This window comes from Onychostruthus taczanowskii, unplaced genomic scaffold (assembly GCF_017590055.1).
Source record: "Onychostruthus taczanowskii isolate IOZ18803 unplaced genomic scaffold, ASM1759005v1 scaffold6, whole genome shotgun sequence".
NCBI lineage: Eukaryota > Metazoa > Chordata > Aves > Passeriformes > Passeridae > Onychostruthus > Onychostruthus taczanowskii.
This window is the reverse complement of record NW_024503679.1, coordinates 1,883,565-1,908,095: the sequence shown is the minus strand read 5'-3', so window position 1 is coordinate 1,908,095 and position 24,531 is coordinate 1,883,565. Positions and strand designations below refer to the sequence as shown.

Sequence of the window (24,531 nt, the reverse complement as noted above, 5' to 3'; positions counted from 1 at the left end):
GGGCTGTGCTCCCTGGGTTTTGGACAGGACAGCTTTAATAAATCCCTGCTCCATATATTTTGGGTACCATTTTCTTTGATTTCTGAGCGTTGGAGCCAGGCAAGGCAGGGACAACTTCCACTAGACCAGGTTGCTCCAAGACCTGTCCAGCCTGGCCTGGAACACTTCCAGGGATGGGGCAGCCACAGCTGCTCTGGGCAACCTGTGCCAGGATCTCAACACCCTCACAGCCAAGAATTCCTTCCCAATATCCTATCTAACCCTGCCCTCTGGCATGGGAAGCCATTCCCCCTTGTCCTGTCCCTCCAGGCCCTTGTCCAAAGTCCCTCTCCAGCTGTCTTGGAGCCTCTTTAGGCACTGGAAGAGGCTCTGAGGTCTCATTGGAGCCTTCTCCAGGTTAAGCCCCCCACTTCTCCCAGCCTGGCTCCAGAGCAGAGAGGCTGCAGCCCTCAGACCGTCTTTGTAGCCCTAGAAGAGGATGGTGGGGATAATATGAGGTCAGGTTGATTGCAATTGTCTCCCAATTTAGGTGTTTTGTCCTTCACTCTTAAAACCCACACAAACCTTCACCTTCAAATTATCCTAGCCCCAGAACCTTTCCCTGCTCTGGCTTCAGCCTCCAGCTCTGCCCCAGCAGTGCCTGTGGGTGAGTTGCTCTGATTTCCTTAGGAAGGAAGGTGGGATTTCCACAGCAGAGCAATTTCCAAGTTGGATTAATGGCCTCTGAATAGCCAGAGGGGACAGCATTGGCCTGCACCACTGCTTTTCCATCACAGTAAAACACAGAGCACCTCCTCAGTGCTGGCATCCATCCTGCCTCCCCAGCACCAGCGCTGCTCCCGTGGCTGCTTTAGCAATCTGTGAGAAAAAGAGGAGGTGGTGGGGATTCTCCTGCCTCCCACCTGCCTTCCTGAGAGTGGGAAAGGAGACCAAGGGCTGCCCCATGAGGGAGCAGCTGGAGAGGCTGCTCGAGGGGCAGAGCAGCCGGGACAGCCGTGCAGTGATGAATTGCACTTGTCCCTCTGCCAGCTGCAAGATTTATATTTGTGCCACAGAGTAGCAATGTCTGGGCACAGCAGCACTCTCTGTCTGGCTGCACTGGTGTTTTGACATCCCAGGCACCTTTAAAATCCCACTGAATGCAACCCACAGGCATCAGAGGGCTCAGAGAAAAGACAGGGAGGGGCAGAGCAGGGTGGGAAGAGCAGAGGAGCCTGGAGCAGCCATCCTGCCTGGGTGCTGAGCATCCTAAAGGGATCAGGTTACCCAGCAGACAGGTGGGGTGCTCCCACAAGCTCATCTCTTTTCCTTCATCCTGGCAGGTCCAAACCATCTGGACTAAAAGGCACGTGGTAAAGGGTGGTTGGGGCTCTGACAGCCAGGCAAGGTTCCCTTAGGAGTGCTCTCATCCCAGTTTTGCTGGGGAGGGCAGCCTACAGCAGAAAGTTGCTGGGACAGGCCATCACTGATGCCAGCGATGGGTGGCAGCAGTTTCTTGCCTCCTCCTTCTCATCCACACCCGGTACCTTATCTCTGGGTCCTTTTGCTCCTCCCTGCTTACTTCCATGTTTGGCTGACTCTCCTGTATGGCTGCAGCGTTATCTCAGTCATGCCTGTTCCAGCAGTTGAGGTCATTGTGTTTCTGTCAACTTCCACATTCTAGAAACATCTGCCAAGAATCCAAATCACAGGCCCCGCTGCCTCCTCCAGGCCACCAAGGAGCCCACACTGTGTGCCCTGTGTGAGCAGTGCCCAGCATCCACCCGCCCAAACATGGGCTCTGCATCCTGCCAGCCCAGGAGCTGGGATAAAGGCCATGGTGACACCAGTCTCAGGAGTCCCACTCTGCCTGCCCATGCAAATCCCCAAGGAGGAATTTCCTGGTCATCTTGTGTGCCTCTGTAGGTTCTTTGTCCCCACTAGCCATGGACAGCATGTCCTGCCTGAGCGCACCCCACTATTTCCCGTGGGTCCCACCACCCTGTCCTGCCCAAACTAACATGGAGCTGGGCTTATCCCTTCACCAGGGACAGCCCAGCTCATGGCATTGTGCCACTGTGGAGGAAGGCACAAGAGACCAGGCACAGAGCAGCACAAGGACTTTTTCCCTGTACAAGCTTATGAGCTGGGACTCAGAGGCTGCATTGATTCCACCTCTGCAGCTCTGCTCCACCTGTCCTGCAGGTGTTTGTTGGTTGGATTTGTGCCCTTGGTGCAGTCAAGGGGATGATGATGACCTCAAACTCCTCGGACATGGGAGGAGAAACACGTATCTCCTTCCAGTGTTGCTGCACCTACTTTGTTCCAGCATAAGGACACAGATGGTGACAGGGTTGGACACAGATGAACAAAAGCAGTATCCCCGCAGCCCCGTTAGAGGCATGGACTGGGATTTTGGCATGTGGTCAAGAGAGGTAGAAAGGTGGGACTGGAGCAAGACAGTAGCACGTGGACACTCAGGCCATTCAGATATCTCTTCAGCATCTCCTGGTCAGCCAGTTTGAAATGGGAGAGTGTTGTCATGTTATTGCAAAAGTTCCATATTGTTGTCTCCTTAACACAGAAGTTGCATACCTTCTTAGTGTTTTCTCGTGGAGCAGCTCCTCAGAGTACTGACACACTCTCTCTCTCTCTCTCTCCCTCACCAAGTAGCCAGCTGACTCCAATTCCCCTCTCAACCAGCCAACCCACTCTTTTATAGCACTCTTCTTCTCACTGGTCACAGCTGTGGCCTGTTAAACTCAGGCCTGTTCCTAATGTTTGGTAATTGGCCCAGCTGCAGCTCCGTAGGGGTGAGTTTACTCTCTGCACTACCTTTATTTTTTCATATCCTATCTCCCCACAGGAGAGCATGTCCCACTGCAAAGGATCCCACCACTGCTGAGGGACCACTGGTGCACACCAGCAAACTGGCGAGGACAGGATGAGGTGAGCAGAGGCAAAGGGAGGACACAAAAACCATTCTCTCTTCCTCTACCACTCTGAGATCTTTTGGGCTGGTTATGAGCAAGATGAGCTCAGGGTGGCAGGAGCAATTACTTCACAGAGTAATCAAGGCACACAGGGCATTTCTCCAGTTTGTCCCAAGCCACAGGAAGACTGTTCTAGATTTAGGATTTTCCAGCTGCAGCAGATACACCAGGATGGATGGGGTGCAGGGACATGGCCAGCAGGGTTGTAGGAGTCCCCTGCCACTCCCTGTACCCCCTTCCATGGGAGGTGCATGTGTATGACAAGCGATGAGCTCATCCTGCATGAAGGAGCTGATGTTTCTATGACCAGCTCCAGCTCTTCAGAAAAAATGAGTCATGCTGCAATCACTCTAAAATATTTTATGTCAAGAAATCTTTTTGATCCCAGGTGCTTGGAATTCTTTGCATATCTGTGAAAATGAAAGAACCTTAATACTGGGAGCGGGAAAGCAGCAGCAGTGGTGAGAGCAGAGCCATTAGATATTGATATGTGCTCAAGCAAGAGAAACAAATAGTCCAGCACAGATTGATACCTGTTGCTGTTTCAGGGCCATAAAATCCTTAGTCCCTCTATTTTCTCCCATCCCTCTGTGTCCAGTCGTTCATTAATCCTGTGGCTGGGAGAAACTTTACTCCCTGAGAAATATGCAGGGGAGCGAGAGGTGAGGTTGCGGCTCGGGGAATGGGGTTACCCCCGGATACAGAGGGCTGGGATGAGGGGAAGGGTCAGGATCGGGGTCAGAGCAGGGGGCCGGGCCGAAGGCACAGGATAAGGCGAGGGGGTGAACGCCGCAGCTGGGGTCAGGCACGGAGCGAGACTCGGGGCTGCGGCCAGGGAGCGGGTGAGGGCCGAGAGAGCGCCGGGGCCTCGGGCCGGGATGGCGGGGCGGGCGCAGGGCGAGGCCCCGGCCCGGCGCCATCACCAGCGCCCCGGCCGCAAGCGGGGAACACGGGACGGAGATCGGGCGCTGCGCCCTGGGAATGCCGGGGGGCCGGAGCGGGACAGCCAGAGGCGGCCCCGCGTGTGGCACGGCTCAGCCAGAGCCGGCCCCGCGTCTTGGGACACTCACGGCTCTCCCACAGCCGGCCCCGCCCCGCCTCACGTCAGCGCCCGCAGCCCCAACTGCCGCCGCGCCGAGCCGCCGCCACAGAGCCCCGGTAGCGCGCCGTGATCGTATAGTGGTTAGTACTCTGCGTTGTGGCCGCAGCAACCTCGGTTCGAATCCGAGTCACGGCATCGCCCGGCGGTACCACGGCACACGGGCTCCGCTTTTTGCCCTGTTCCCCGAACCGCAGCTCTGGTTTTTGTCACGTCGCGCCAATATTTTATTTTTCTTTCTTTTTTTCTGGCGGTTGCCGGCGGGGCTGAGCTGGGCCCGGCGCGGGGGGTCAGCGGGCGCCGGAGAGAGAAGGAGCGGAGGGACTGAAAACAAGACCATAACATGAGATGAAAAACATAACATAAAAGTAGAAATAATAAATAAAATAACCAAATTAAATTTTAAAATAGACCAAAATAAGACGAGAGGAGAGGAGAGAATGAGAAACAAAGTAAGAGTAAAATAGAAATAAAAATATAATTTAAAAATTAATTTAAAATAAAACATGTATTAAAAAAATAATACACGTAAGTATTTTATTTAAGTAAAATAAAAGTAAATATAATAAAATAACTACATAATTAAATTTAAAATAATATAAAACGAACTATTAAAATAAAATAGAAAAAACGAAACTAAAAATAACAATTGATGACGTAAAGGTAAATAAATAAAAATTCAAAATAGAATAAAGAAAATTAAAATATTATAAAGTATAAAAATAAAACAGTAAAAATTAGAAACTAAAATCAAGCTACATTAAACAGATAAAATACAATAGGATTAAATGAAAATAAATAAACTAAATAAAAAATGTAAACTAAATGAAAAACATTAAAATTAAGTTTAAAATAATAAGAGAGAACAACGAAATTAAATTATGACATAAACCAATGCAGAACCAGCGCCGGCAGGGCAAAAAGCGGAGCCCGTGTGCCGTGGTACCGCCGGGCGATGCCGTGACTCGGATTCGAACCGAGGTTGCTGCGGCCACAACGCAGAGTACTAACCACTATACGATCACGGCGCGCTACCGGGGCTCTGTGGCGGCGGCTCGGCGCGGCGGCAGTTGGGGCTGCGGGCGCTGACGTGAGGCGGGGCGGGGCCGGCTGTGGGAGAGCCGTGAGTGTCCCAAGACGCGGGGCCGGCTCTGGCTGAGCCGTGCCACACGCGGGGCCGCCTCTGGCTGTCCCGAGTCACTCGTGGTGCTGGCTCTGGTGAACCCTGAATGGCACACGCGGGGCTGGGGGGCCTTGCCCAGGCGCGCTGAGGGAGCTCAGACCAGCGTCACAGCTTTCGCAGTTTCCCCCTTGTCACCCGCACGCTGCCCTTCGCCATCGCGCCCTCGCCCGTCCCCAAGCCAGGGCAGCTGCAGCGGCGGGATTGGCCGGATCCGCAGGGAGAAGGCGCGGAGCTGGCACAGAGGGCAGTTTGTTGTTTGTTTACGGGCGGCGTGTGGCACGGGGTGCCCCGAGTGCCCCGTGGTATCGTCAGTCACCAGTGTCTGAACTGATTCCTGCCAACCCCGATTTGGCACCCTCGGAGCCACATCACCCCTCCCTGTGCAAACAAAGAGCGGGAGGTACCAGCAGAGTGCACAAACCTGGGCGTAGGATTCCCTTCATCCCGCGTGAAAAGGTGGTTTCGGACACACACTGCAAGGGGATGTGTTTGGTGACTTCCTCCCCAAGGGAACCAGGGGACATGACTTCATGCCACTGAAGCCTTGGGGGCCACGTGTGCCCCACTCTGGTTTTCTTTGGGCAGCATTTCCCGGGGTGGGGTTTGATTTCTACTTTCAGTATCTCTCCTGAAGGCTCGTTTTGCCAAGGGGGAAAGTCCCCCGGCTGCCCTTCCTTTGGATGGCACGGTGCCCTGCACGGCCACGCCGCTGGGTTTCCCTTGTCCGCCCTTCCCGGCAGCCGGGCGTGAGCCCCGGGAGGAGCCGGGGCGGCCCCGGGGCCCAGCGCCCGGCCCAGCTCTTTGGACCGAGCTGTTAATGGGTAACCGGGACACGGGACCGGGAGCTGCGGGGCCGGCAGCGCTGGCGGGTGAGTGCCGGGGGACGGCGGCTGCCAGGGCGGGGGAACCGTGAGGCCAGGGAGGGCACGAGGCCACCGGGGGTGTGAGGGCGCGGGGGATGAGGCCACCGGGGGTGCAGAGCGTGGGGTGCAGGGACACAGGGCAGAGGCTGCAGGGGACACAAGGAACAGGAGTGCGCGGGGACACAGGTATGCAGGGGGCACTGCGGGCACTCCTCTGCTCTCTCCCTCATTATCTGCCTGTCCGTGTGGTCCCGCTCCTGAGGGGACGGCCAATGAGACTGCACCAAAAAGACAAGAGATTTTGGGGCTGGCAGAGTGGGGAACAAGGAGGTGGCATCATCCCTGGCAGGCACTGAGCCTGAGACAGCAGCACTGCCAGGAACCCGGGATGGTCCTGGAACTCCGTGAGATCCTGGAGGTGTCACTGAGGCCAGATGGGCACTGGGGAGTGTCCTTGGAGTGGTGGTGGACTCGGGGAGGGGGGTCCTCCTGATCTCTGCCAGGGTCCTGGAGAGACATCCCTGAGCACCAGGAGCACCAGTGATGCTGGAGGCTCTGGAGGGGGTGTGAGCTCCTGGGTTCCCACCATGGCCCTGGGTCCTGCCCTGCTGCTGCGGAGCCATGAACCCGGGGACACACGGGGCCAGCACGCCCCAGTGATTCCCCGTGGTGGCTCTGCCAGCCTGTGGAGCGCTGGCCACTCCACCTTCAGCTGCCATGAGGTCCCATGATGAGGGGGATGTTCTCCAAAACTCCCCACCTTCACCTGTTGCATTTGGGGCTGAATCTTTCCCTTCAGTGGACACTGAGAGAAACTGGCAATGACCCTGTGATCTCCTCCTTCTCCACACAGAGCTCTGCAATTCTCCTCAAAGCAAAGACAACATCTTACTGCCTCTGTCCTCACACAGAAGTGCTTCTACAGACAATCACTGCCTTGCCTGCAACTGTCTGCTCTTCCCTCATCCTTTTCCAGGTAGGGGAACTGGGAGGGTGTCCAAATGCGATGCTCCAATGGTTCCTGCCCTGACATAACACTGGTTCTTCTGGGTTTGCTGGACCAGTTCTCCCAGTTCTCTTTTAGGACCAGTCCCTATGCAAACTACCAGTCATTCCTACCCCTCGTTCCTTCACTGTGTTAATTATCAGCATGAAAGGATCTTCTTCCTCATCTTACTTGGTTGTACCAAGACCTTTTGAGGATGAAGGATACTTTTTGAAAACTCCCTCTTGCAAAGGGGCTCACAGAGGCTGGTGGACACTCACCAACTTGGAGGAGGAGGAGTACCAGCACTCCCTGCTGCATACAGTCCTCTCCTATAATTCCTTGGAAGCATGGCAGAGTAAAGACCTCTCTAGAGTTACAGGAGAACAAGGAATTCAGCCCACCAGCACCATGGCCTGAGGACCCCATAGCATGGTCCTTTGATGTGCTGGGGCAGGACCTGCTCTGAGTACTGACTGCAAGAGGTGTTCTCTCAGAGACCCAAAACTGAAAAACAGAGTGGGACATTTGAGCTTCCCAGAGGTGATCCCATTTTGCTCTCCCTGCCAGCATTAGACCCTCCCAGGGTTTCTGATATACACTGAGGCAAAGGAGCTTCTGGAGATGGAAGGAAACCAGATAACCCTGGACAGCCTTGACAAGGGCACAGATAACCCAGCTTTCAGCTTCGAGGTAAATTCCCCTTCCCTTCCCTTCCCTTCCCTTCCCTTCCCTTCCCTTCCCTTCCCTTCCCTTCGAGTACATTTCCAGTTAATGATGTTTTCCAGGGAGAGAACAGACACTATGAGGAATGTGGTGGTCGACGCAGTGAGAACCAAGAGGAGAGAAGAGAAGGGAAAGGGAGATTCTCCTCCTACTGCAGGTGGGACAGTCTGCACAGAGGTGTGAGCTCTGCCAGAGACAAACCTGGTTTGGGAGCAGAGTAGGGTGGTATTGAGGTGGGGACAGTGATGGCTCTGTGTGGCCTTGTAGGGTGCCACTGGCAGGTGTCTGTCCCCAAAGCAGGTGATGGTGAGTGCTGGGGTTTCTCACCATGGCCCACCTGTACCACCTCCTGCTGCTGGAAGTGCCCAGCAGGAGCCATGCTCATGGCCTGGCTCTGGTGGGTTGGCTGCACTTGAGGTGGTTTGGCTTGGCGTGGGCTCATCTTCCATGTCCATGTCTGCGTCTCTCCTGTCTCTGGTGTGTGACTCTCCCCAGGAAGGCCCTGCAGCCGGCATCCAAGGCAAAGCATTTCTGCAAGGCTCATGCCAAGGTGTTGAGAAGAGTTGTCCTGGGGCTCCTTGGAGTAGGTGAGGACTTGCTGTCACTGAGACTCCACGTCCCCACCCCTTTGGCTGGCTGTGCCTCCAGACTCCACTGATTGAACACTGTCAAGTGTTGGAGGTTGCATCCACCCCCAGCAGCCTCACTCCCCCCTCCTCACCCCACCACTGCTGCCCAGTTCTATCTTCACCTCACTGTCCCCCTGCCCTTTCTCTACCTGCCCAAAGTGTTTACTGTTCCCCTTCTGCTCCCTCCTGGGGGAGTGCTCTTAATGTCTCCTCACGCAAAGATGGGATCCTCAAGGGTGGCCAGGGAAGGACATTGGGAGGAAATGAACCTCGTGGCTGGCCCCAGTGAGTTATGAACCCGTGATCCTACAGCCCTGATGTTTCTGACTCCCAGTGTGCCTTCTCCAGCCTATCTATGCTACTTCATTGCGGCCTGTTACCTCAACTTCCAGCGAGCCCTTGCCTTGGTGGTCATAACTGCTGTGGTTGTCTTCTTTATCTGCTGGGAGGTCTTCCAGAAGTACTGTGGGGCAAAGGTTCTGCTGTTCCTCCGCCCCGTTGGGAAGTGCTTCCAAAAGTCCTGGCCGTGGCTGAAATGGTGAGTCAGGAGAAGGAAGGGCCAGATCCCTCCCAGCACCTGGGTTCCCTTCCATGGCTCTGCTTGTGCCGTGCTGGCACCTCACAAATGGTGAGCATGGCCCAGCCTGGGGACCACTTACAAACCATTGCAGAGATGTCTGTCTGCTCTGCCTCAGTAGTGATGGCTGTTCACAGCCCTCGCTTGTGGCTGAGCCCCAGGTCTCTTCAGATACATGGACCTTGCAGTGGCAATTCCATCACAATCAGCTCCTGCCCTTCATGAGCTTCTCTCCCTATGGGAACATCATATTGTTGACAATTTGCGGTTTCCTCTGCAGGATCCTGTGGGTGGCCCTCCTGGCGGGCCTGATTGTATGGCTGGTTTTGGACACTGGCAAAAACCCAGAGCAGCTCATCTCATTAGGTGGCTTCAGCTTTTTGGTGCTGTTCCTGTTTGCCTGCTCCAAGCACCACGGTGCGGTACGTGTTCCAGGGGTGACCTGACCATCAGTCCCCTCACAGGAGGTGGCCACCCAGCACTGGAGAACAAGTGCTTTTTCCCCCTGGTATCCCCTTCTCTGGAGGAGCAGAAGCCCAGCAGAGCTGGGTGCACCCTGGGGAGCTGAACTGGCTGGGTGGATAGGCCCCAAAGCCACCTCACTGCTCTTCTTCCCATTGCTCTCCTTCCCACTTCCCACCCCAGGGCTCCCCTGCATTGCCTCTGTCCTGTTTTCTGCCATGTCCCTCACAGTGGTCAGACCCAGAAACCCAGCACCAGACCCACACCTGGGCTTCAGGTGCCTTGGGAGCCTTGGTCAGAAGTGATTGAAGTCCTGGTGCCTTCCAGCCCAATCTGCTGCAATGCTTTGGGCAGTCCCTCCATCCTGCTCCTCCAAAGCGTTATTGAACAGACAGTTTCAGTCTAGCAGGTCTGTGCCACCAGTCATCATAAGGTCTTTGTGCTTTTATCCCAGGTCAGCCTGGCAAGTTATGTTCCAGCCAGTTCCAGAGTCTCACCAACTCATTTCTGGCTCTGTCACCAACCCACGTTTGTCAGTTTCTGTGACACTCTACCAGTCTCCCCATGTTTTTCACCCCGGGGCAGTATGTGGTGTTTGTCATGTGCTGGTGTTGCAGCAGCTGGAAACAAGAGGGGGAAGCCTGTAGGCCTTGAAAACATTTCAGCTCCTGTTCCGCTTTTTGTCCCCAGGTGTCCTGGAGAGCTGTTTTCTGGGGTCTTGGTTTGGAGTTCTTACTCGGACTCTTTGTCCTCCGAACGACTCCTGGCACCCAAGCTTTCCAGTGGCTGGGAGACCAGGTCCAGGTACTGCATCTACTCATCCCATCCTGTGCCTGTGCCCTGAGATGAACAGGAAGAGCAGAGTGTGGCATGGGGAGGGGACATGGCAGGGATTGCATGCTCACAAACACTTTTGTTTGGGACTGGAGGGAAGCCAACTCTTCCCTGGTTGTCTGCAGCAGCCTGGAGCCCTCAGTGTGCTCTCCCTTCCAGGCTGTAGCAGAGCCCTGAGGCTTTGGGACAGCCCACCAGTATCCCCATCTTAGGTCTCAGAGGGTCATTCTCTGGTGTGCAGTGAAGTGAGCTGTGGGACTGGGGGCACAGCCCCTGATTAGGCAGAATGAGATACCAGGGAAGGACCTGATGGAGATCCCTGTCCTACAGCGTAACTTCTTCCCTTGCAGTACTTCCTGGGCTACACCACAGCTGGCTCCAGCTTTGTCTTTGGAAACACACTCATTGAAGAAGTCTTTGCCTTCCAGGTCAGTCAAGGAATGGGGCATGGGGAGGTTTTCTTCCGGTCTGCCTCTTTGCTGGGTCCTGGAGAGCACAGAGCTAAATGCAGCCAGATGTGCTGTGGTAGAGCTCAGCCATCTCAGAGATGGATCTCCCACAGCTGTTTTGCAGTGGTCCCTGTCCCTCCTGCCAGCCTGGCTGAGTGTTGTGGCACCCCAGTAGTGTGGGCTGGCAGTGCAGTACCACACCATGCCCAGCCTGGTGCCCAGAAGTGCTGGGATGTGTGGCTCAGCTCTCCTTTAACCCTGTGCCTTGCCTGCAGACCCTGCCCATCATTGTTTTCTTCAGCTGTGTGATGTCCATCCTCTACTACCTCGGTGTCATGCAGTGGCTTATTCTCAAGGTAGGGCCTCTCTTCTTGATCTGGGATGGCAGTGGAAAGAGGAAGAACCTGTTGGGTTCTATTATGATCAGCTGAGAGATGTCCTAGGAAAATTGTCATGGTACTAATTTGGGGTGATTTGTCCTGCTTGAAAGGATAGACACAACCCGTGTCTTTCTAGCATGTCCTTCTCAGCTGAAAAAACAGAACCTTAGAGCTGATGCTTCCACCTGGTCTGGGGGTGTTTCCCAGGATCACCTCCATGCAGGGGCCAAACAGTGCCTGGCTTCATGGGTATGGTGGCAGGGTTCCTGGAGCCTCTGTCAACCCAGTGGCCTTGTCTTTCCCCAGATCTCCTGGCTGCTTCAAATCTCAATGGGCACCACTGCCACTGAGACTCTCAGTGTGGCAGGCAACATTTTTGTGGGACAGGTAAGGTCCTGGTCTGGCAGCAGATCCAGCTCCTCAGTGCTTGCAGCTGAGCCTGCCCTGGAGAAAGGATCTTCTCCTTCCCTATGAGACCTGTGTCCCTGTATGGCCCCATCCTGAGGACAGCAGGGTTTTCTCTTCCACAGACCGAAGCCCCGTTGCTCATCCGCCCATATCTCATGGACATGACCCTGTCAGAAATCCATGCTGTGATGACTGGTGGCTTTTCCACCATCGCAGGCAGCGTGATGGGAGCCTACATATCCTTTGGGGTGAGTGCACGAGCAGCTGGATCCACCTGCTCCCTGCCACAGGGTACTGACATGCAAGAACTGCTCCGGACTTGGGGATGAGGGAAGACCCCCAGCAGGTGCCTCATGGTCCCCTTCCATAAGCAGGATGAGAGCAGGGTGTCCAGGCTCACCTTGTCCCAAAGACACCTCATCCACCCCCACCTTTGCTGGCCTGGCCAGAACCCTAGAGCCCTACCAGGTAGAAGGGGGTGTGTGGGACCCTTACTGTGTGTCACTGCACAGAGAGCAGAGCAAATCCCACAGAATCATGGGATAATACAGCCTGGAAAGACCCCCTGGTGGGGGGTCTCTGATCCACCCTCCTGCCAACTGAGGTTATGGCAACTGAGGGGATGTCCAGGTTGGTGGTGAACATGTTATGGATGGAAATCTCCCACATCCTCTCTGGTTTCCCCCACAGTTTTTCCTTATATTTAACTGAAACTGTGCCTGTAATTCTCACCTTTTCACTGGCTATCACTGAGCAGTGTCTCCCCTCCAATCCCCTTTTAAACAGAAATAGCAATGCTCACCCCCCTTCCTCTTCTCCCAAGGGAAGAATCCCTGCTCCTCCAGCATTGCCTGGGCACTTCTGGCACCAAGCCTCCAGGGATGCCCTCTCCAGTTCATCAGTGCTCCAAACAAACCTTTCCCTTAACCTGCTGCCTGAGCTCCTGCTATTTAAACATTAATTAGTCTCCTTAAATGGGGAACCAAAGGTGGAAGGTCAGAGAAATGAGACATTGCCAGGGGAGGGGTGAGGCTGGGAGCTTGGCCCTTGTCAGCAGGTAGAAGGTAACAGTGTTATTCAAACTATTGCTCTGATACCAATAAAAAGGGACAAGGAAGCGACAAGAACCATTATGATTAAGTCAAACAGCAGGAGAGATTAACATCACCAAGGCTACAATCGCTGCAGCTCCAGCAATCGCCTCCATGCAGGAAAGCTGCCCCATGTGCACAGCTGCTTAGATGGGAAAACAGCCAATTTTCCCACCTTCAGCAAGAGGAGAGCCTTGAACTGCTCTGAGTGTTGCTGGCTGATGCCAGCCACGTGCTGGAAGGCCCTGGGGTGGCAGGTGACGGGGCGCAGCCCTGCGCAGAGGTGCCTATGCCTCTGGTGTGCACGTTGCAGATTGATGCAGCGTCACTGATCGCAGCTTCTGTGATGGCTGCGCCCTGTGCCCTCGCCATGGCCAAACTTGTCTACCCTGAAGTGGAGGAGTCCAAGTTCAAGGGCAAAGCAAGCATCCGCCTCTCCCGTGGGTGAGTGTGAGGAGAGGGGCAGTGGAGTGGGGCTGCACATGTCTGTGTACTACAGGGAAGCCGTGGTGGCACATCGGGGCACAAGTGGCCCAAGGCTGGGAGAGCCTGTGGTGTGCACACATCCATGGAGTGAGCGCTGACCTGGCACGGGGGATGCCCAGCCAGATGAGTACATTGGGGTCTTTTTCCATGCAGGGAAGAGCAGAACATCTTGGAAGCTGCTAGCAACGGGGCTGCCGCCTCCGTGGGGCTCGTGGCCAACATTGCGGCCAACCTCATCGCCTTCTTGGCCGTGCTGGAGTTCATCAACGCTGCCCTCCGCTGGTTCGGGGAGATGGTAGACATCGAGGGTCTCACCTTCCAGGTATCCCCAAGAGCTGACAGATCTGCATCCCCCACCCATCCCCACCCTTGCCTGATGCCTCAGTGGGCTGCTGAGACCCTTGCTGGGTTTTTGGCAAATGCTGGCAGTGGATGCCCAATCTGGTGGCTGCGTAGGTCAGCTCTGAGTCGTTCCCTTCGGGATGCTTTTGCCAGGTGATCTGCTCCTATGTCCTCATGCCTCTGGCCTTCCTCATGGGGGCAGACTGGGCAGACTCACCGCTGGTGGCTGAGCTCCTGGGGATCAAGATCTTCCTGAACGAGTTTGTGGCGTACCAGCAGCTGGCCACATACAAGAAGAACCGTCTGATGGGCCTGGAGGAGTGGGACGGGAGCCGGAAGCAGTGGATATCTGTGAGAGGCACCTGCCTCCCTGCCAGGCACAGGGCAGGGATAGAGCCAGCTGGAATGGGGCATGGTGCTGGGAGTGGGAGGACACCTGTGTCCAGTTAGACTTGGATGTTTGCTAATGGCTGGGTGTGGGAGGAAGGAGTCAGTGAAGCTCTTTCCCATTTATCCTGCTCCTTGATGGACAGATCATGGTGCTATAGGGCCTCTTGTCCCCCCAGCCCAGACTCTTCCAGGAAGAGCCTTCATCCTTGCTCCCAAAAATAGCTTACAGAGAAGGGGTTGGGGTGGGGGACTTCTATCATGTCTATCTGGGAGCTCCAATGTGGTGCTCTGGGGCTGCTCCTGGTCAGAAGTGACTATCCCCTGCTGCTGTACCCTCCAGGAGCGAGCCGAGAGCATCACCACCTTTGCCCTCTGTGGATTCGCCAACCTCAGCTCCATTGGCATCACGCTGGGAGGCCTGTGTGAGTGTGACTGACATCCTGAATGCCTGGGCACTCAGGGAGTGGGGTCCTGGGTCAGGGAGCAGGAGCTCAGCTGAGGCAGGAGGACTTTGCTGTCCTCAAGCCTCCATGTTTGGTCTTTGCCACGTAAGAAACAGGATTTGTGTGAGGCAACCAGGATGATTTTGCACTGAATCCATGGGCAAGAGCAACACCAAGCCTGGGTGTCACCCAGCCACAGGGGAAAGAGCAGAGTCTCCAGTGCTGGGAGTGCTCAGGGCTCTGGTGGATCACCCATGGGTGCAGGGGGGGCACAGTGCTCTGCCAGGATGGACACTGGGTGCTGGCTGGGGTCACCACATCCTCCAGGGCAGGGCACTATGTGGCAGAGCCAGCTCAGGACTGAGGAGCTATCATGATGTTCCTATGTGTCCCCCACCCAGTGTAGAGCTGGAGCAAGGATCTGACTCACCCCCGTCTGTTTTGCCCCCACAGCTTCCATGGTGCCCCAGCGCAAGGGCGACTTTGCCTCCGTGGTGCTGCGGGCCCTGCTCACTGGCATGTGTGTCTCCATGCTCAATGCCTGCCTGGCAGGTAGGTCTCTGCCCACTGGCAGCAGGGCCAGAGAGATCCAGAGAGGGACAGGCACAGGGCTGAAGACCCCATAAATGCAGCATTCAGGGATGGAGGTGGCTGGCCTGTCTCCCCATGGCTCTGCCAGAACCTTCAAACCCTGCTCTCCCCTCATGGCTCTGCCAAGGACAGCCCAAGCCCAACAGTTCTCCTGGCACCCTTCATCCTTCTCTGGGCTAGAACATTCCAAGGGCAACTTTTGGAGTATGGCAAGGAGCTCCCTGAAGTCTTGGGGGGTGAGGTGGGACCTGCACAGTCCCAGGTACAAGATTTGCAAGCAAGTATAGTCAGGGTGTGGGACTTGTGAGCAGGCACGGGGTACAGGGCTCACAGCTTGCTTGGGCTATGGAGTTTGGATCCATGGTCTCTCTTAAGTCCCAACAGAAGACCTTGTCCCCCAGGTCTCCTCCACGTGCCAACAGAGGTGGGTGACTGCGCAATATTCTTCAGCACCACCAACTTCAGCTCGACCAGCTACACCATGTACACCTGCTGTAAGCAGCTCTTTGCCAGGTGGGTATGAAGGGCCCCAGAGCCATCTGGTCATGCCCAAGGAGCCAGATGGTAGGGCAGCAGCTTGTCCTGACCCTGTGTCTCTCCTTCCAGCTCAGTGCTCCAAAATGGGACTCTGTCCTTCAACGGATCCTGGGCTGAGGAGGCAGAGAGCATGCAGTGGCTTAAGAACTGCTGCACGTATTACAACCACACATCCTGTGCAGGGACATTCTAGAACTGGGGGAACACCAGGGCCTACAAGGCTTATCCCCAAAAGCAGAAAAAACTCCAACAGAAACCTGAGTGTCTGGTCTTCTCCACTCCAATGCTGACGGAACAGCTGCATGCCCCTCGCAGCCTTCACCCTTAGTTGCTGGCCCTGTGGACACAAGGAGCAACTCCCAAATAAATTATGGCAGCCCTTATGTGCTTGCCCTCAGACTCCTTCTGGCCCCTGACTATGGCTGTCCTACACAGCACAAGGTCCTCTGCTGGGGCTGCACCCCATGCCCACTGCAGACCTTGCAAGCTGAGCCCCTGACTGCTGCCAGCCTTAGGTTCTGGTCCCAGCCCCCCTCTTCTCCCCCACGGCGCATGGATGGGGTAAAGCCAGTGCTCGAAGGTGTTTCCTTTCCCCAAACACAAAGCAAACACATCCCACTGTACTTGGGTGCACCTCTCCTAGAGGGACCACAGTGCCAGGGAACAGGCCAGTCCTTCTTGCTTTATTGCACTCAAGAGCACCCAGTCCCAACACAGCCGCGTTATGTAAATCGGTATTTTACAGTCACCCAAGGACAAAGGACCCGGAGCCCAGGGCCTGCCACGCTCCCAGCCCGGCCCCTTCCCTCCACCAGGCTGCACTGAGCCACTGCTTGGGACCCCATCCTGCAGGGTGCTGGCAGCCAGCACCCTCCTGCAACACCCTGAGGAAGGGGATGCTCTGCAGGGTGATGGAGCAGACAGCTCCTGTGCCTGTCCATCGCTGCCTCGAGCCAGGGGTAGCAGGATTTGGAGTGGGTACTGCCAGCTGCCGCTGGCGTCCAGCATGTGCCAAGCAGGGGTGATGCTGAGCACCAGATTGTGTTGTGGGGCTAGGGCATACAGGGTCTGTGTATGGCAGGGGGGCAAGGAGTAGTGATTCCTGTGGGACAGACACCCCCACGTACCAAGGCAGAGCCTGGTATGGAGGGGAAGTCGCCCCTTTGCCCTGCTCCCTGGTATCCCATGTGAGGTAGAGCATCCTTACCGTAGCACCAGCCACCATCCAGAGCAGCATGGCCACCCTCAGCAGCCACCCAGCAATGGGAGCATGGCCACCCTCAGCAGCCACCCAGCAATGGCAGAAGGAGACTTCCCTGGGAAGCAGGGAGGACAGGGGTGCAAAATCCCATCCCTATGCAGCTGCTGGTACCAGTGGTAAACACCCCACCCTGGAACCAGCCAACACCCCAGAGCCCCACACCACAGCAGAGGAGTCCTGCAGCAACTGCTGGAACCCTCTGCAGGAAAAAGGGTGTGCCAGGGCACCGGGGACTACCTAGGCACTGGTGGGGTTCTCATCCTCGACGGCACTGGCAAGGCTTGGCCCGGTTACTTTATGGGGACAGAGAGAGGGACATGAGGTGCTGGGTGTCCGTGACTCCCAGTTTGCAGGGGAGCCAGGCAAGGACATTCTCCCTTGAGCCTCCACAGCTTGAGGGAGAAGCTCTGCCCCTGCCTTAAGGAAGGCCTATGGAAAGTTGAGAGAGGAAAGCGAGTCCGAGCATGGAGAGGCACACGGCCCCACAGGCTCCAGCAGCAGCTCCTGTAGAGAGGTACTGGGGAGGTGGCCTGTGGCTCACAGCCCCCGTGGCCTCGGCCCAGCCACTCACAATTAGCACACACCACACAATGCAAGCGCTGCGGGCCGGGCAGGAGCCCCACGGAGAAGGCCACTGCCAGGGTCTCCCCTTCCCACACTGGTCACGTGCTGGGCCCAGGCTGGGGGCCAGAGCAGGAATCTCAGCTGCAGCAGCTCTGACTACTGCGGGCAGCCAGCTCTGTTGCTCTCTCCTGATCTGGGTTTGCAGGCTGTTGAGGCCTCCCCTGTTTCTGCAGCTCTCCGGGAGCTCTTGGGGCTCACAGATGCCTTGCGAGTGCTCTGAGGACTTGTCAGCACCTTCTTCTGGAGCTGAGGGCTGGACTGGGCAGACTTCCTGCCCAGGCAGGGACTCTTGGAGCCCTTGGGCTTGGCTGGCTCCAGCATCTTCAGGCCCAGGATGCTGCAGTAGTGATTGCACCTGTGAGCGGCCGGGAACTGCTCCAGCAGGGAGGGAAAGCAGCTCTCCTTCAGCCCCTGGTACCTGCCAACACAGCTATCCTCATCTCCTGCTCTGCACCAGGACATGTCCCACCAGAGCAGGGCGGTGAGGATGGAGCCTGACCCCAGTTACCACCATGGCCCTTGCCAGGTAAGTGGCAGAGCTGGGGACAGCCAGGGCCACCCTGCCCCGGAGCTGGAAGTCACTCACCCTTTCAGGTTGGTAGCAATCCGCACGTTGGTCAACTTCCAGCCCACTCCTGTAATTTAAGAGGACAACCAGTCTCTGTCCAGAGAAGGACAGCCACCAGTACTAAGAGCAGGTCATTGCCCTGGGTAGAGGGTTCCATGGCATGGGGTGGGAGAGAGGCAGGAGGGCAAGCATGGGGCTTTTTTTTCTTTCCCAGGCTGGAGGGTGGTGATGGGCCATGGGCAGCACACAGGAGATCCCCTTACCTTCCATGTCAGTCACGAGGATGTTTCCATTTGTCCACTGGTAAACCCAATGCTGGAAGGTGCAGCATTTGAGCACAATCTCCGAGGTGCCTCGTGCCACCAAGCTGCCATCTCTCTCAGTGACACAGTACTGCTCGCAGGGCCTGCCAAGGTCCTCCTCCATTGTGGCATAAGGGATGTTGTTGGCCGGACGATAAATCAGGTACAGAGGAATTATCCTGTGTGGGAGTTCACAGACAATGTCAGCATGGTGAGCTCTCCATCCTCTGCAAGTGGAGATTCACACCACGGCCTGCAACCCTGGCTTTTGCCTTCCTCCCAGTATCCCTTCCATTTGCGGGAGTAGAGTGCACCGCCTTTGGGATGCCCCAACACCCACAGGGAATCTTCCCACCATCCCCTGCAATGCTCTGCCAGGGCATCAAGCCAGTGGAGCTGCAGCACATCACTTACTCAGGCACCGCTCCAAAATCAGGGACTGCTCGTGCCTCAGCAGCAAAGATCTTGCAGTACTCACGACTGGAGTTTTGGACTTTACATTCCTGGAAGTGCCAACAGAAGAGTCAATAACCTGTCCCATCGTGCACCACTGCCTCCCTGGGACCACTGCCAATTGTTTCTCTGTCCTGGTGGTCAAAGGGTGATGGGAAAGTCCTGAGCAGCTCCATGTTGCTCAGGTGGAAGAGCTGAAGCTAAGAATGGCAAGGACATGTCCAGCACTATGGAGGGGCTTGACAGCTAGCTTGCAAGCAAAGCTGAGTTAATAGAAGACATAACAATTGATGATTTTCCTGTATCCATAGCAAAGAAGAAGACAAGGCCATCAGCATGGAAACGGATTAGAAAAGATACATGAAAATTTTTGTAAGCCAGACTATGTGCATAAGTAGATATGTATACATGCCTTATTAAGTTTCTGTACAACTTTTGCCAATTATATTGACGCTAATTGCTTTGCACCTATGAATGAAGAAGACAAGGCCATCAGCATGGAAACGGATTAGAAAAGATACATGAAAATTTTTGTAAGCCAGACTATGTGCATAAGTAGATATGTATACATGCCTTATTAAGTTTCTGTACAACTTTTGCCAATTATATTGACACTAATTGCTTTGCACCTATGAATATAGTAAGTTATTGTAATGTAGTTAATAACTTAAGATCATGCTTTGTTAAGACTATATAAGCTGGAGAACATACAGAATAAAAACATTTTTCTTCTTAGACTCTAATCATGTGTGTGTATGTCACGTCCCACCTACCAGCCCTCTGGCTAGACCACCCCAGAGCATTCCAAAAGTGGAAGGAAATAGCAAAAGTGGGCACAGAGCTGGGGACTATCTGGGGACCAACTCATACACAGGTGGGGAGGGTGGGAGGGAGAAAGGTGGATGATGGCCCACAAGGATACCTACCTGGATGGTGATATCATAGTTCTTCTCAACAAGGCTGTTCTCATTCTTGGTCCCAAAGACGATGAAATTGTGCACTTTGATGACGCAGGTGTGGCCGGACTCAAAGACAGGCTCCAGGCCGTAAATGGCTCTGGCACGGCAGGCCTTGCGCAGGAAACCAGCACCCACCTCCATGTCCTCGCTCACCACGCGCCCGAAGAGCTTATCCCCCCAATAGCCTGCATCAGCCAAACCCTTGGCAAACACCATGGGTGTCATCTCGATCTCCTCTCCAACTGGTGGGAGGAAGAGCTGGTGAGGGGGGGACAACATGGGCACGTCCTGCTTCTGCCCCAGAGCTGCCTGCCCCACTCAAGGGGCAGAGTCACAGCTCATCATGTGGCCCTTACCTTCAATCTCTTCCCGCAGGATAAATCCTGACAACACTAGAGGAGACAGAAAGCAAAGAGGTGTCAAGGTCCTGACAGGATCCCCCCTTGCCCCATGCACTTGCACAACTAGGGATGGCAGGTAGGATGGTGGGAATCAACTGGCATACAGAGGCAGAAGCACCTCACAGAGATGGTGTTACAGAATGTGCCAAGGCTCCCCCACTGCAGCCTGGCACCAAGCCTTCTCTGCAGTTGGTCAAACCACCCCATGGCACACCCAGGAAGCTGTGAGAGGCTGCTGAGGGCTCCTCACCTTCTGGGCTGAGCAGGAAATCTGTGGAGTCAGTGCCATACTCGTTGCTGATCACACACCGATAGACTCCGCAATCCTTCTGGGACGCCTGCACAACAGCCAAAGCTGCCTGGCCCTCATCGCCAGCACTGGAAAAAACATGGAGCATGGCCACATCCCCGTGTGGTGGGGGGGCCACATGGGAGCCCTGTGACAGGCACTATGGATGGGCAACATACTGCCCTTGGCGGGATGGAGGAAGGCTACAAACAAAGCCATCCCAAGGGCAGCCCAGCTGCTCCCCCAGCATGTCACAGCACCAGCAGTCCTGCCCTGTGGTTTGTACTAGCAGAGATGCTTATCCTCCAGACAAGCCCTGCAAAATCTGCCTGGGACTGGGCTACAGACTGATAAAGGTACTTGTCCCTGAGTGAGGCTGGGTCAGGGCTTCACAGAGAGAAGAGGTGGGACCCTCATCCTGAGACCACTGGCTGAGCAGGCTCTGCTCTGGTTTGCTGGAAGGCAATGGCCACTCCTGCCCATCTCCCCCAGGTCAAATATCTGCCCCAGGAGACCATTTCTGCCACAGAATCACCTAATTTATCATCTATTCATTATAAAGGGAGCTCAGGGGACACCAACAGCATCAGGCAAATCCTAACTGATGTGGATGATGTTCCTACACAAATCCTCTGCGCTTCATAGTAGACCCAAAGGATACAACCAGCTGTCTGAGTATGCTCTCCCTGTGCAAGGGCAGTGCCAAGGGACAGAGAGGGCACAGCCAGAGCTGCTTTTTCCCAGTGGTGGCTGCAATGAAGACCCTTCCAGCAGTGCTGGGAGACTGGCACCCTCACATGCATTCTTTGGGGCCCCAGTTTTGCAGTTCACATCCAGCTCTTGATTTCTGTGATGGGCATAACACCTTTTCTGCCCTCCCCAAGGTTTGGGTACCCAAAGCAGACACTCCAGATGGAGCATCAATAAGTTTGTCAGCAACTCCCCATTTGGGCAATCCTTCCCTCTGTGGGCACTGATGTGATAAAGTGCACAACGTACTGTGCCATGCACTGAGCTTCCCATGCTGCCTTAGCAAGAGGAGCACCTTCACCCCAGGCAAGGCAAGGAGCAGGATGTGACAGGTGACAATGTGGAACTGACAGGTTACCTCCTTTGGGCTTCAGCTACAGGGATCTCGTCCTTGTACCACGTCAGCTTGGAATCACTCAATATATTGAAGAACTGGCACCAAAGTTTCAAGTTTCCTGATGCATCGGAAAATTGTTCTGCCCTGATCTTACGGACCACCTGTGGAGCTAAGGGTGCAAAAGGATGGGTGGTGAGACACAGAGTGCTGGCTGCAGCTCTAGGGACAGCCAGCCTACGCCCATGCTGCTGCTCAGGGCTTTGGGTATCACGTGTATGTCAGCACGTGTAACACTGCCTCCCCAGGGAAGGTCTCAGAGCTCCACTGGGATAGAGAGATTTGTACAAGTGGTACAAATTTGTTCAACAGTGCAGCACTGCAATACTCAGTGAGGTTTGGCCAGAGGAAAGGCAGAAAACCACTATGGAATAATGGAGGAAATATTCATCTACTGAAGTAGGGATTTATCATGGTTACCCTTACTTTGCAAGAGTGCTGATTCCTGTGAGAGTATCTCCTGGTTCCTTCAACCCCAGGATTATGCCTTTTTAAATTCAATGCCACGATGAATCAAATTAGCACTGACAACAGACAAGGAAGAGGAGTGTGTGCCCTGTGATGCCCACTGAATCATGGAATCACAGTTGGGGTTTGAAGGGACTTTAAAGACCACCTTGTTCCAACCCTCTTGCCATGAGGAGGGACACTTTCCACTCAACCAGGTAGCTCAGGATCCCAAATCAGCACCAGTCTTGACGAGGCCCAGAAGACACAGACCAAAATCAAGAGTATTCTATAATCCCTGGGGCTGGGGAAGCCCAGGCTGTAAGAGACAGCCAGTGTCAGAACTGTTGCCTCTTGCATTCCTCATCCCTCCCTGCACTGGGATAGAAGTCTTGGGGGAGACTTTTGGCTTTCACACAGCCAAAGGCTGATGCTGAAAACCCTACAAATGTACAAACTCATGTGGCCGCAGCTGACTATTACTGGCTCCCTTTGTAGGCAACAAGGGAACGAGCTTCATGGGGATTCTCTCTTCCCTCACCTTTAAATGGGTTATTTGTACTCTGGGACTCTGCTGGCTGTGCTTCTGGCTTAGCATCTCCAGGGACCTCTTCGTCACCACCAGTGTCACCTGCAGGCTCCTCATACAGCTTAGGAACCTCCAACGTGGCCATCTTCCTCGTGAGGGTTGGAGAGCACTGGTCTGAGGGAGAGGATGGAGCTGGGGCAGGAGAATGCAAGAGGGATGCATTCTTCCTCGACTGCCGTGGTGAAACAGTCGGACTTCTTGTGTGCCCCAGGCTCTCTGGGGTTGCCTCCTCTTCCACCCCCACCTGTTTGGGTTTTGGCAGGTATATTTTGCGCCGGGCCCCCAAAGCAAGCTCTTCTGGTGTGGCACAAGGTAGCACTGCCAGAGGGTCAGCAGGGCCCTCTTCAGAGCTCACTGGAGGCAAATCAGAAAGATGAGGAGCCACTCTTTCTGTGGGCATGCTGCCCACCACGATGGAGGGTACTGAGAGCGGGGGCGGCCCCTCGGCCTCAGGAGCCCCCCAGGTGCGTCTCTTTGGGGGCACAGGTCTGCAAGCCAGCATCTCCTGGCTGGTAACAAATTCCTCATTAATCATTCCTGTGATCCGTCTGGACGTCCTGGGGGTCAGAGGCAAGTTCTCTGCTGTCTGGAAGAGCTGGTTGTTTTGTACTTTTTCCAAAACTTTCCTTGATGTGCGAGGGCTAAGGCCAGCAATGCCTATCTCTGGGATCATGCCTTCCTCTGCATTTGGCTGCTCCTTGTCCCCAGAGTCAGTGTCCCCTTTTGTAGCATCCTTACTGCTATCTGACATTTTTAGAAGTAGCAGGAGGTAGTTCTTTAAGGAGGAAACCAGGTTTTTGTGCTGCATTTTCTCCTCCACAGACATCTCCTGAGATTTCTCAGAGCCAGGCAGGACCAGCGGTACCTGTGGCTGAACCTCAGAAACTCCTTCCCAAGTCCCTGAAGATGCTGCTGGTTCCTGGCATGGAGCTGTGGCTGTCAGGAGTCCTCCCTCCTTCCCTTGAGGTCCCATGGGCATCAGCTTGGCATTCTGCTCTGAAGTGATGGCTGAAAATACCTCTCGTGGGGCAGATCCATCTGTCGTTGTGATTTCCGTTCCTCCTCTCACAGGATGCAGCAGCTGGGCTCCAGATGGGACCTCTCCTGTGGTGGCCTCCATCCCTGGGCTTCTATTAGATGCCAGCAGTGCCTCCTGAGCCACTGATGGCCTCACTGCAGGAGCAGGAAGCGGCTCTTCCTTGGCAAGAGGAACTGAAGCAGGAGCTGCCGTTTCATTCTGGGTGTTCTGATGGCCCAAAGGTGTCCCTCCTGCCTCCCTGTGCACAGCCCCAAGACACGGCTCTGCTGCATCACTCCCTCCTGTCCTCACACCAGGATGGCTCCCAGACAACTCTGCTCCTGCCTCTTTGCTCTTCGCATCCTTGACTGTCTGACATGGGATTTGTTCAAGAGGAGTGTTTGCTCCAGGTTCTGGAGGAGTCAAATTTTTTAGCAATGACTCTTCCCCACCTTGGCTTTTGTTCTCTTGATTTAACAGTCCTTGCTGAGTCTCTCTATCCTCAAGAGCATGGGAATGTCTTTCTGCCTGTTTCCTGGGGGGTGGGTGCTCCTTGCCAGACTGTACATGGTCTGGAGAACGTGCTGGTGGCTTTGGTGGCTCCTGAGGCCTAAATCGAGGATTTGTCCTTTTCACAGCTCCCCTGGTTTCCTGGCAAACAGGCACCTCTTTCCTGACCTCCTCTGTCTTACTGGCTTGCTGACTGGTCTCTTTGGTTGGACTGGACACTGGATGATTTAGGTCATCCGGAGACTGTCCAACTCTTGCTGCAACCTAGTTAAAAAAAATAAAAAGGAAATTAGCATTATGTTACTGCCTGGGTCTGTGCAGTCGTACTTGTGGGCCACCTATACCACACAGCACTGCCCAACTTCGTGAATCATGGGAATTTCCCTGATACAAGCGTTACTCTGTCATCCAGGGTCTTCTGGTTTCACCATCACCCCACAGGAGTGGGTCCCACCTGTCAGGCTGTACAAAATGTTTCTTCTTTTAATCAGCTCCAGCCCTTCTGCCTTTCAGCACCCT

The 24,531-nt window shown here is 54.9% G+C and overlaps 2 protein-coding genes and 2 non-coding genes across 5 annotated transcripts in view; 2 read left to right on the top strand and 2 right to left on the bottom strand.

The window, feature by feature from the left end:
- Positions 1-4,137: 4,137 nt before the first annotated feature.
- TRNAH-GUG lies at positions 4,138-4,209 on the top strand. Its single transcript has one exon. It is a non-coding gene; the product is annotated as a tRNA-His (tRNA).
- Positions 4,210-5,027: 818 nt separating this feature from the next.
- TRNAH-GUG lies at positions 5,028-5,099 on the bottom strand. The gene has a single exon. It is a non-coding gene; the product is annotated as a tRNA-His (tRNA).
- On the top strand, positions 5,091-15,926 carry LOC121343572 (sodium/nucleoside cotransporter 1-like). Its single transcript, XM_041418843.1, has 17 exons — positions 5,091-7,795; positions 7,891-7,985; positions 8,324-8,415; positions 8,806-8,995; positions 9,315-9,456; positions 10,187-10,300; positions 10,681-10,758; positions 11,055-11,135; positions 11,466-11,546; positions 11,690-11,815; positions 12,972-13,102; positions 13,298-13,466; positions 13,640-13,837; positions 14,217-14,298; positions 14,773-14,871; positions 15,312-15,423; positions 15,517-15,926. Exons 1-17 carry the CDS (start codon positions 7,727-7,729, stop codon positions 15,638-15,640), a joined length of 1,983 nt encoding a protein of 660 aa, XP_041274777.1. The 5' UTR covers positions 5,091-7,726; the 3' UTR covers positions 15,641-15,926.
- A 145-nt stretch (positions 15,927-16,071) lies between these two features.
- ALPK3 (alpha kinase 3) overlaps positions 16,072-24,531 on the bottom strand; it is a 33,450-nt gene continuing 24,990 nt past the window's right edge. For both annotated transcript variants that reach the window (XM_041418840.1, XM_041418841.1), the window contains 9 exons: positions 22,437-24,276; positions 21,413-21,560; positions 20,266-20,393; positions 19,971-20,006; positions 19,582-19,856; positions 18,617-18,705; positions 18,164-18,381; positions 17,919-17,967; positions 16,072-17,750 (listed from right to left, as the gene is read on the bottom strand). In XM_041418840.1, the coding sequence (XP_041274774.1) occupies positions 17,429-17,750; positions 17,919-17,967; positions 18,164-18,381; positions 18,617-18,705; positions 19,582-19,856; positions 19,971-20,006; positions 20,266-20,393; positions 21,413-21,560; positions 22,437-24,276 (3,105 nt within the window). In that variant the 3' untranslated portion in view covers positions 16,072-17,428. The remainder of the gene's footprint in view (positions 17,751-17,918; positions 17,968-18,163; positions 18,382-18,616; positions 18,706-19,581; positions 19,857-19,970; positions 20,007-20,265; positions 20,394-21,412; positions 21,561-22,436; positions 24,277-24,531) is intronic.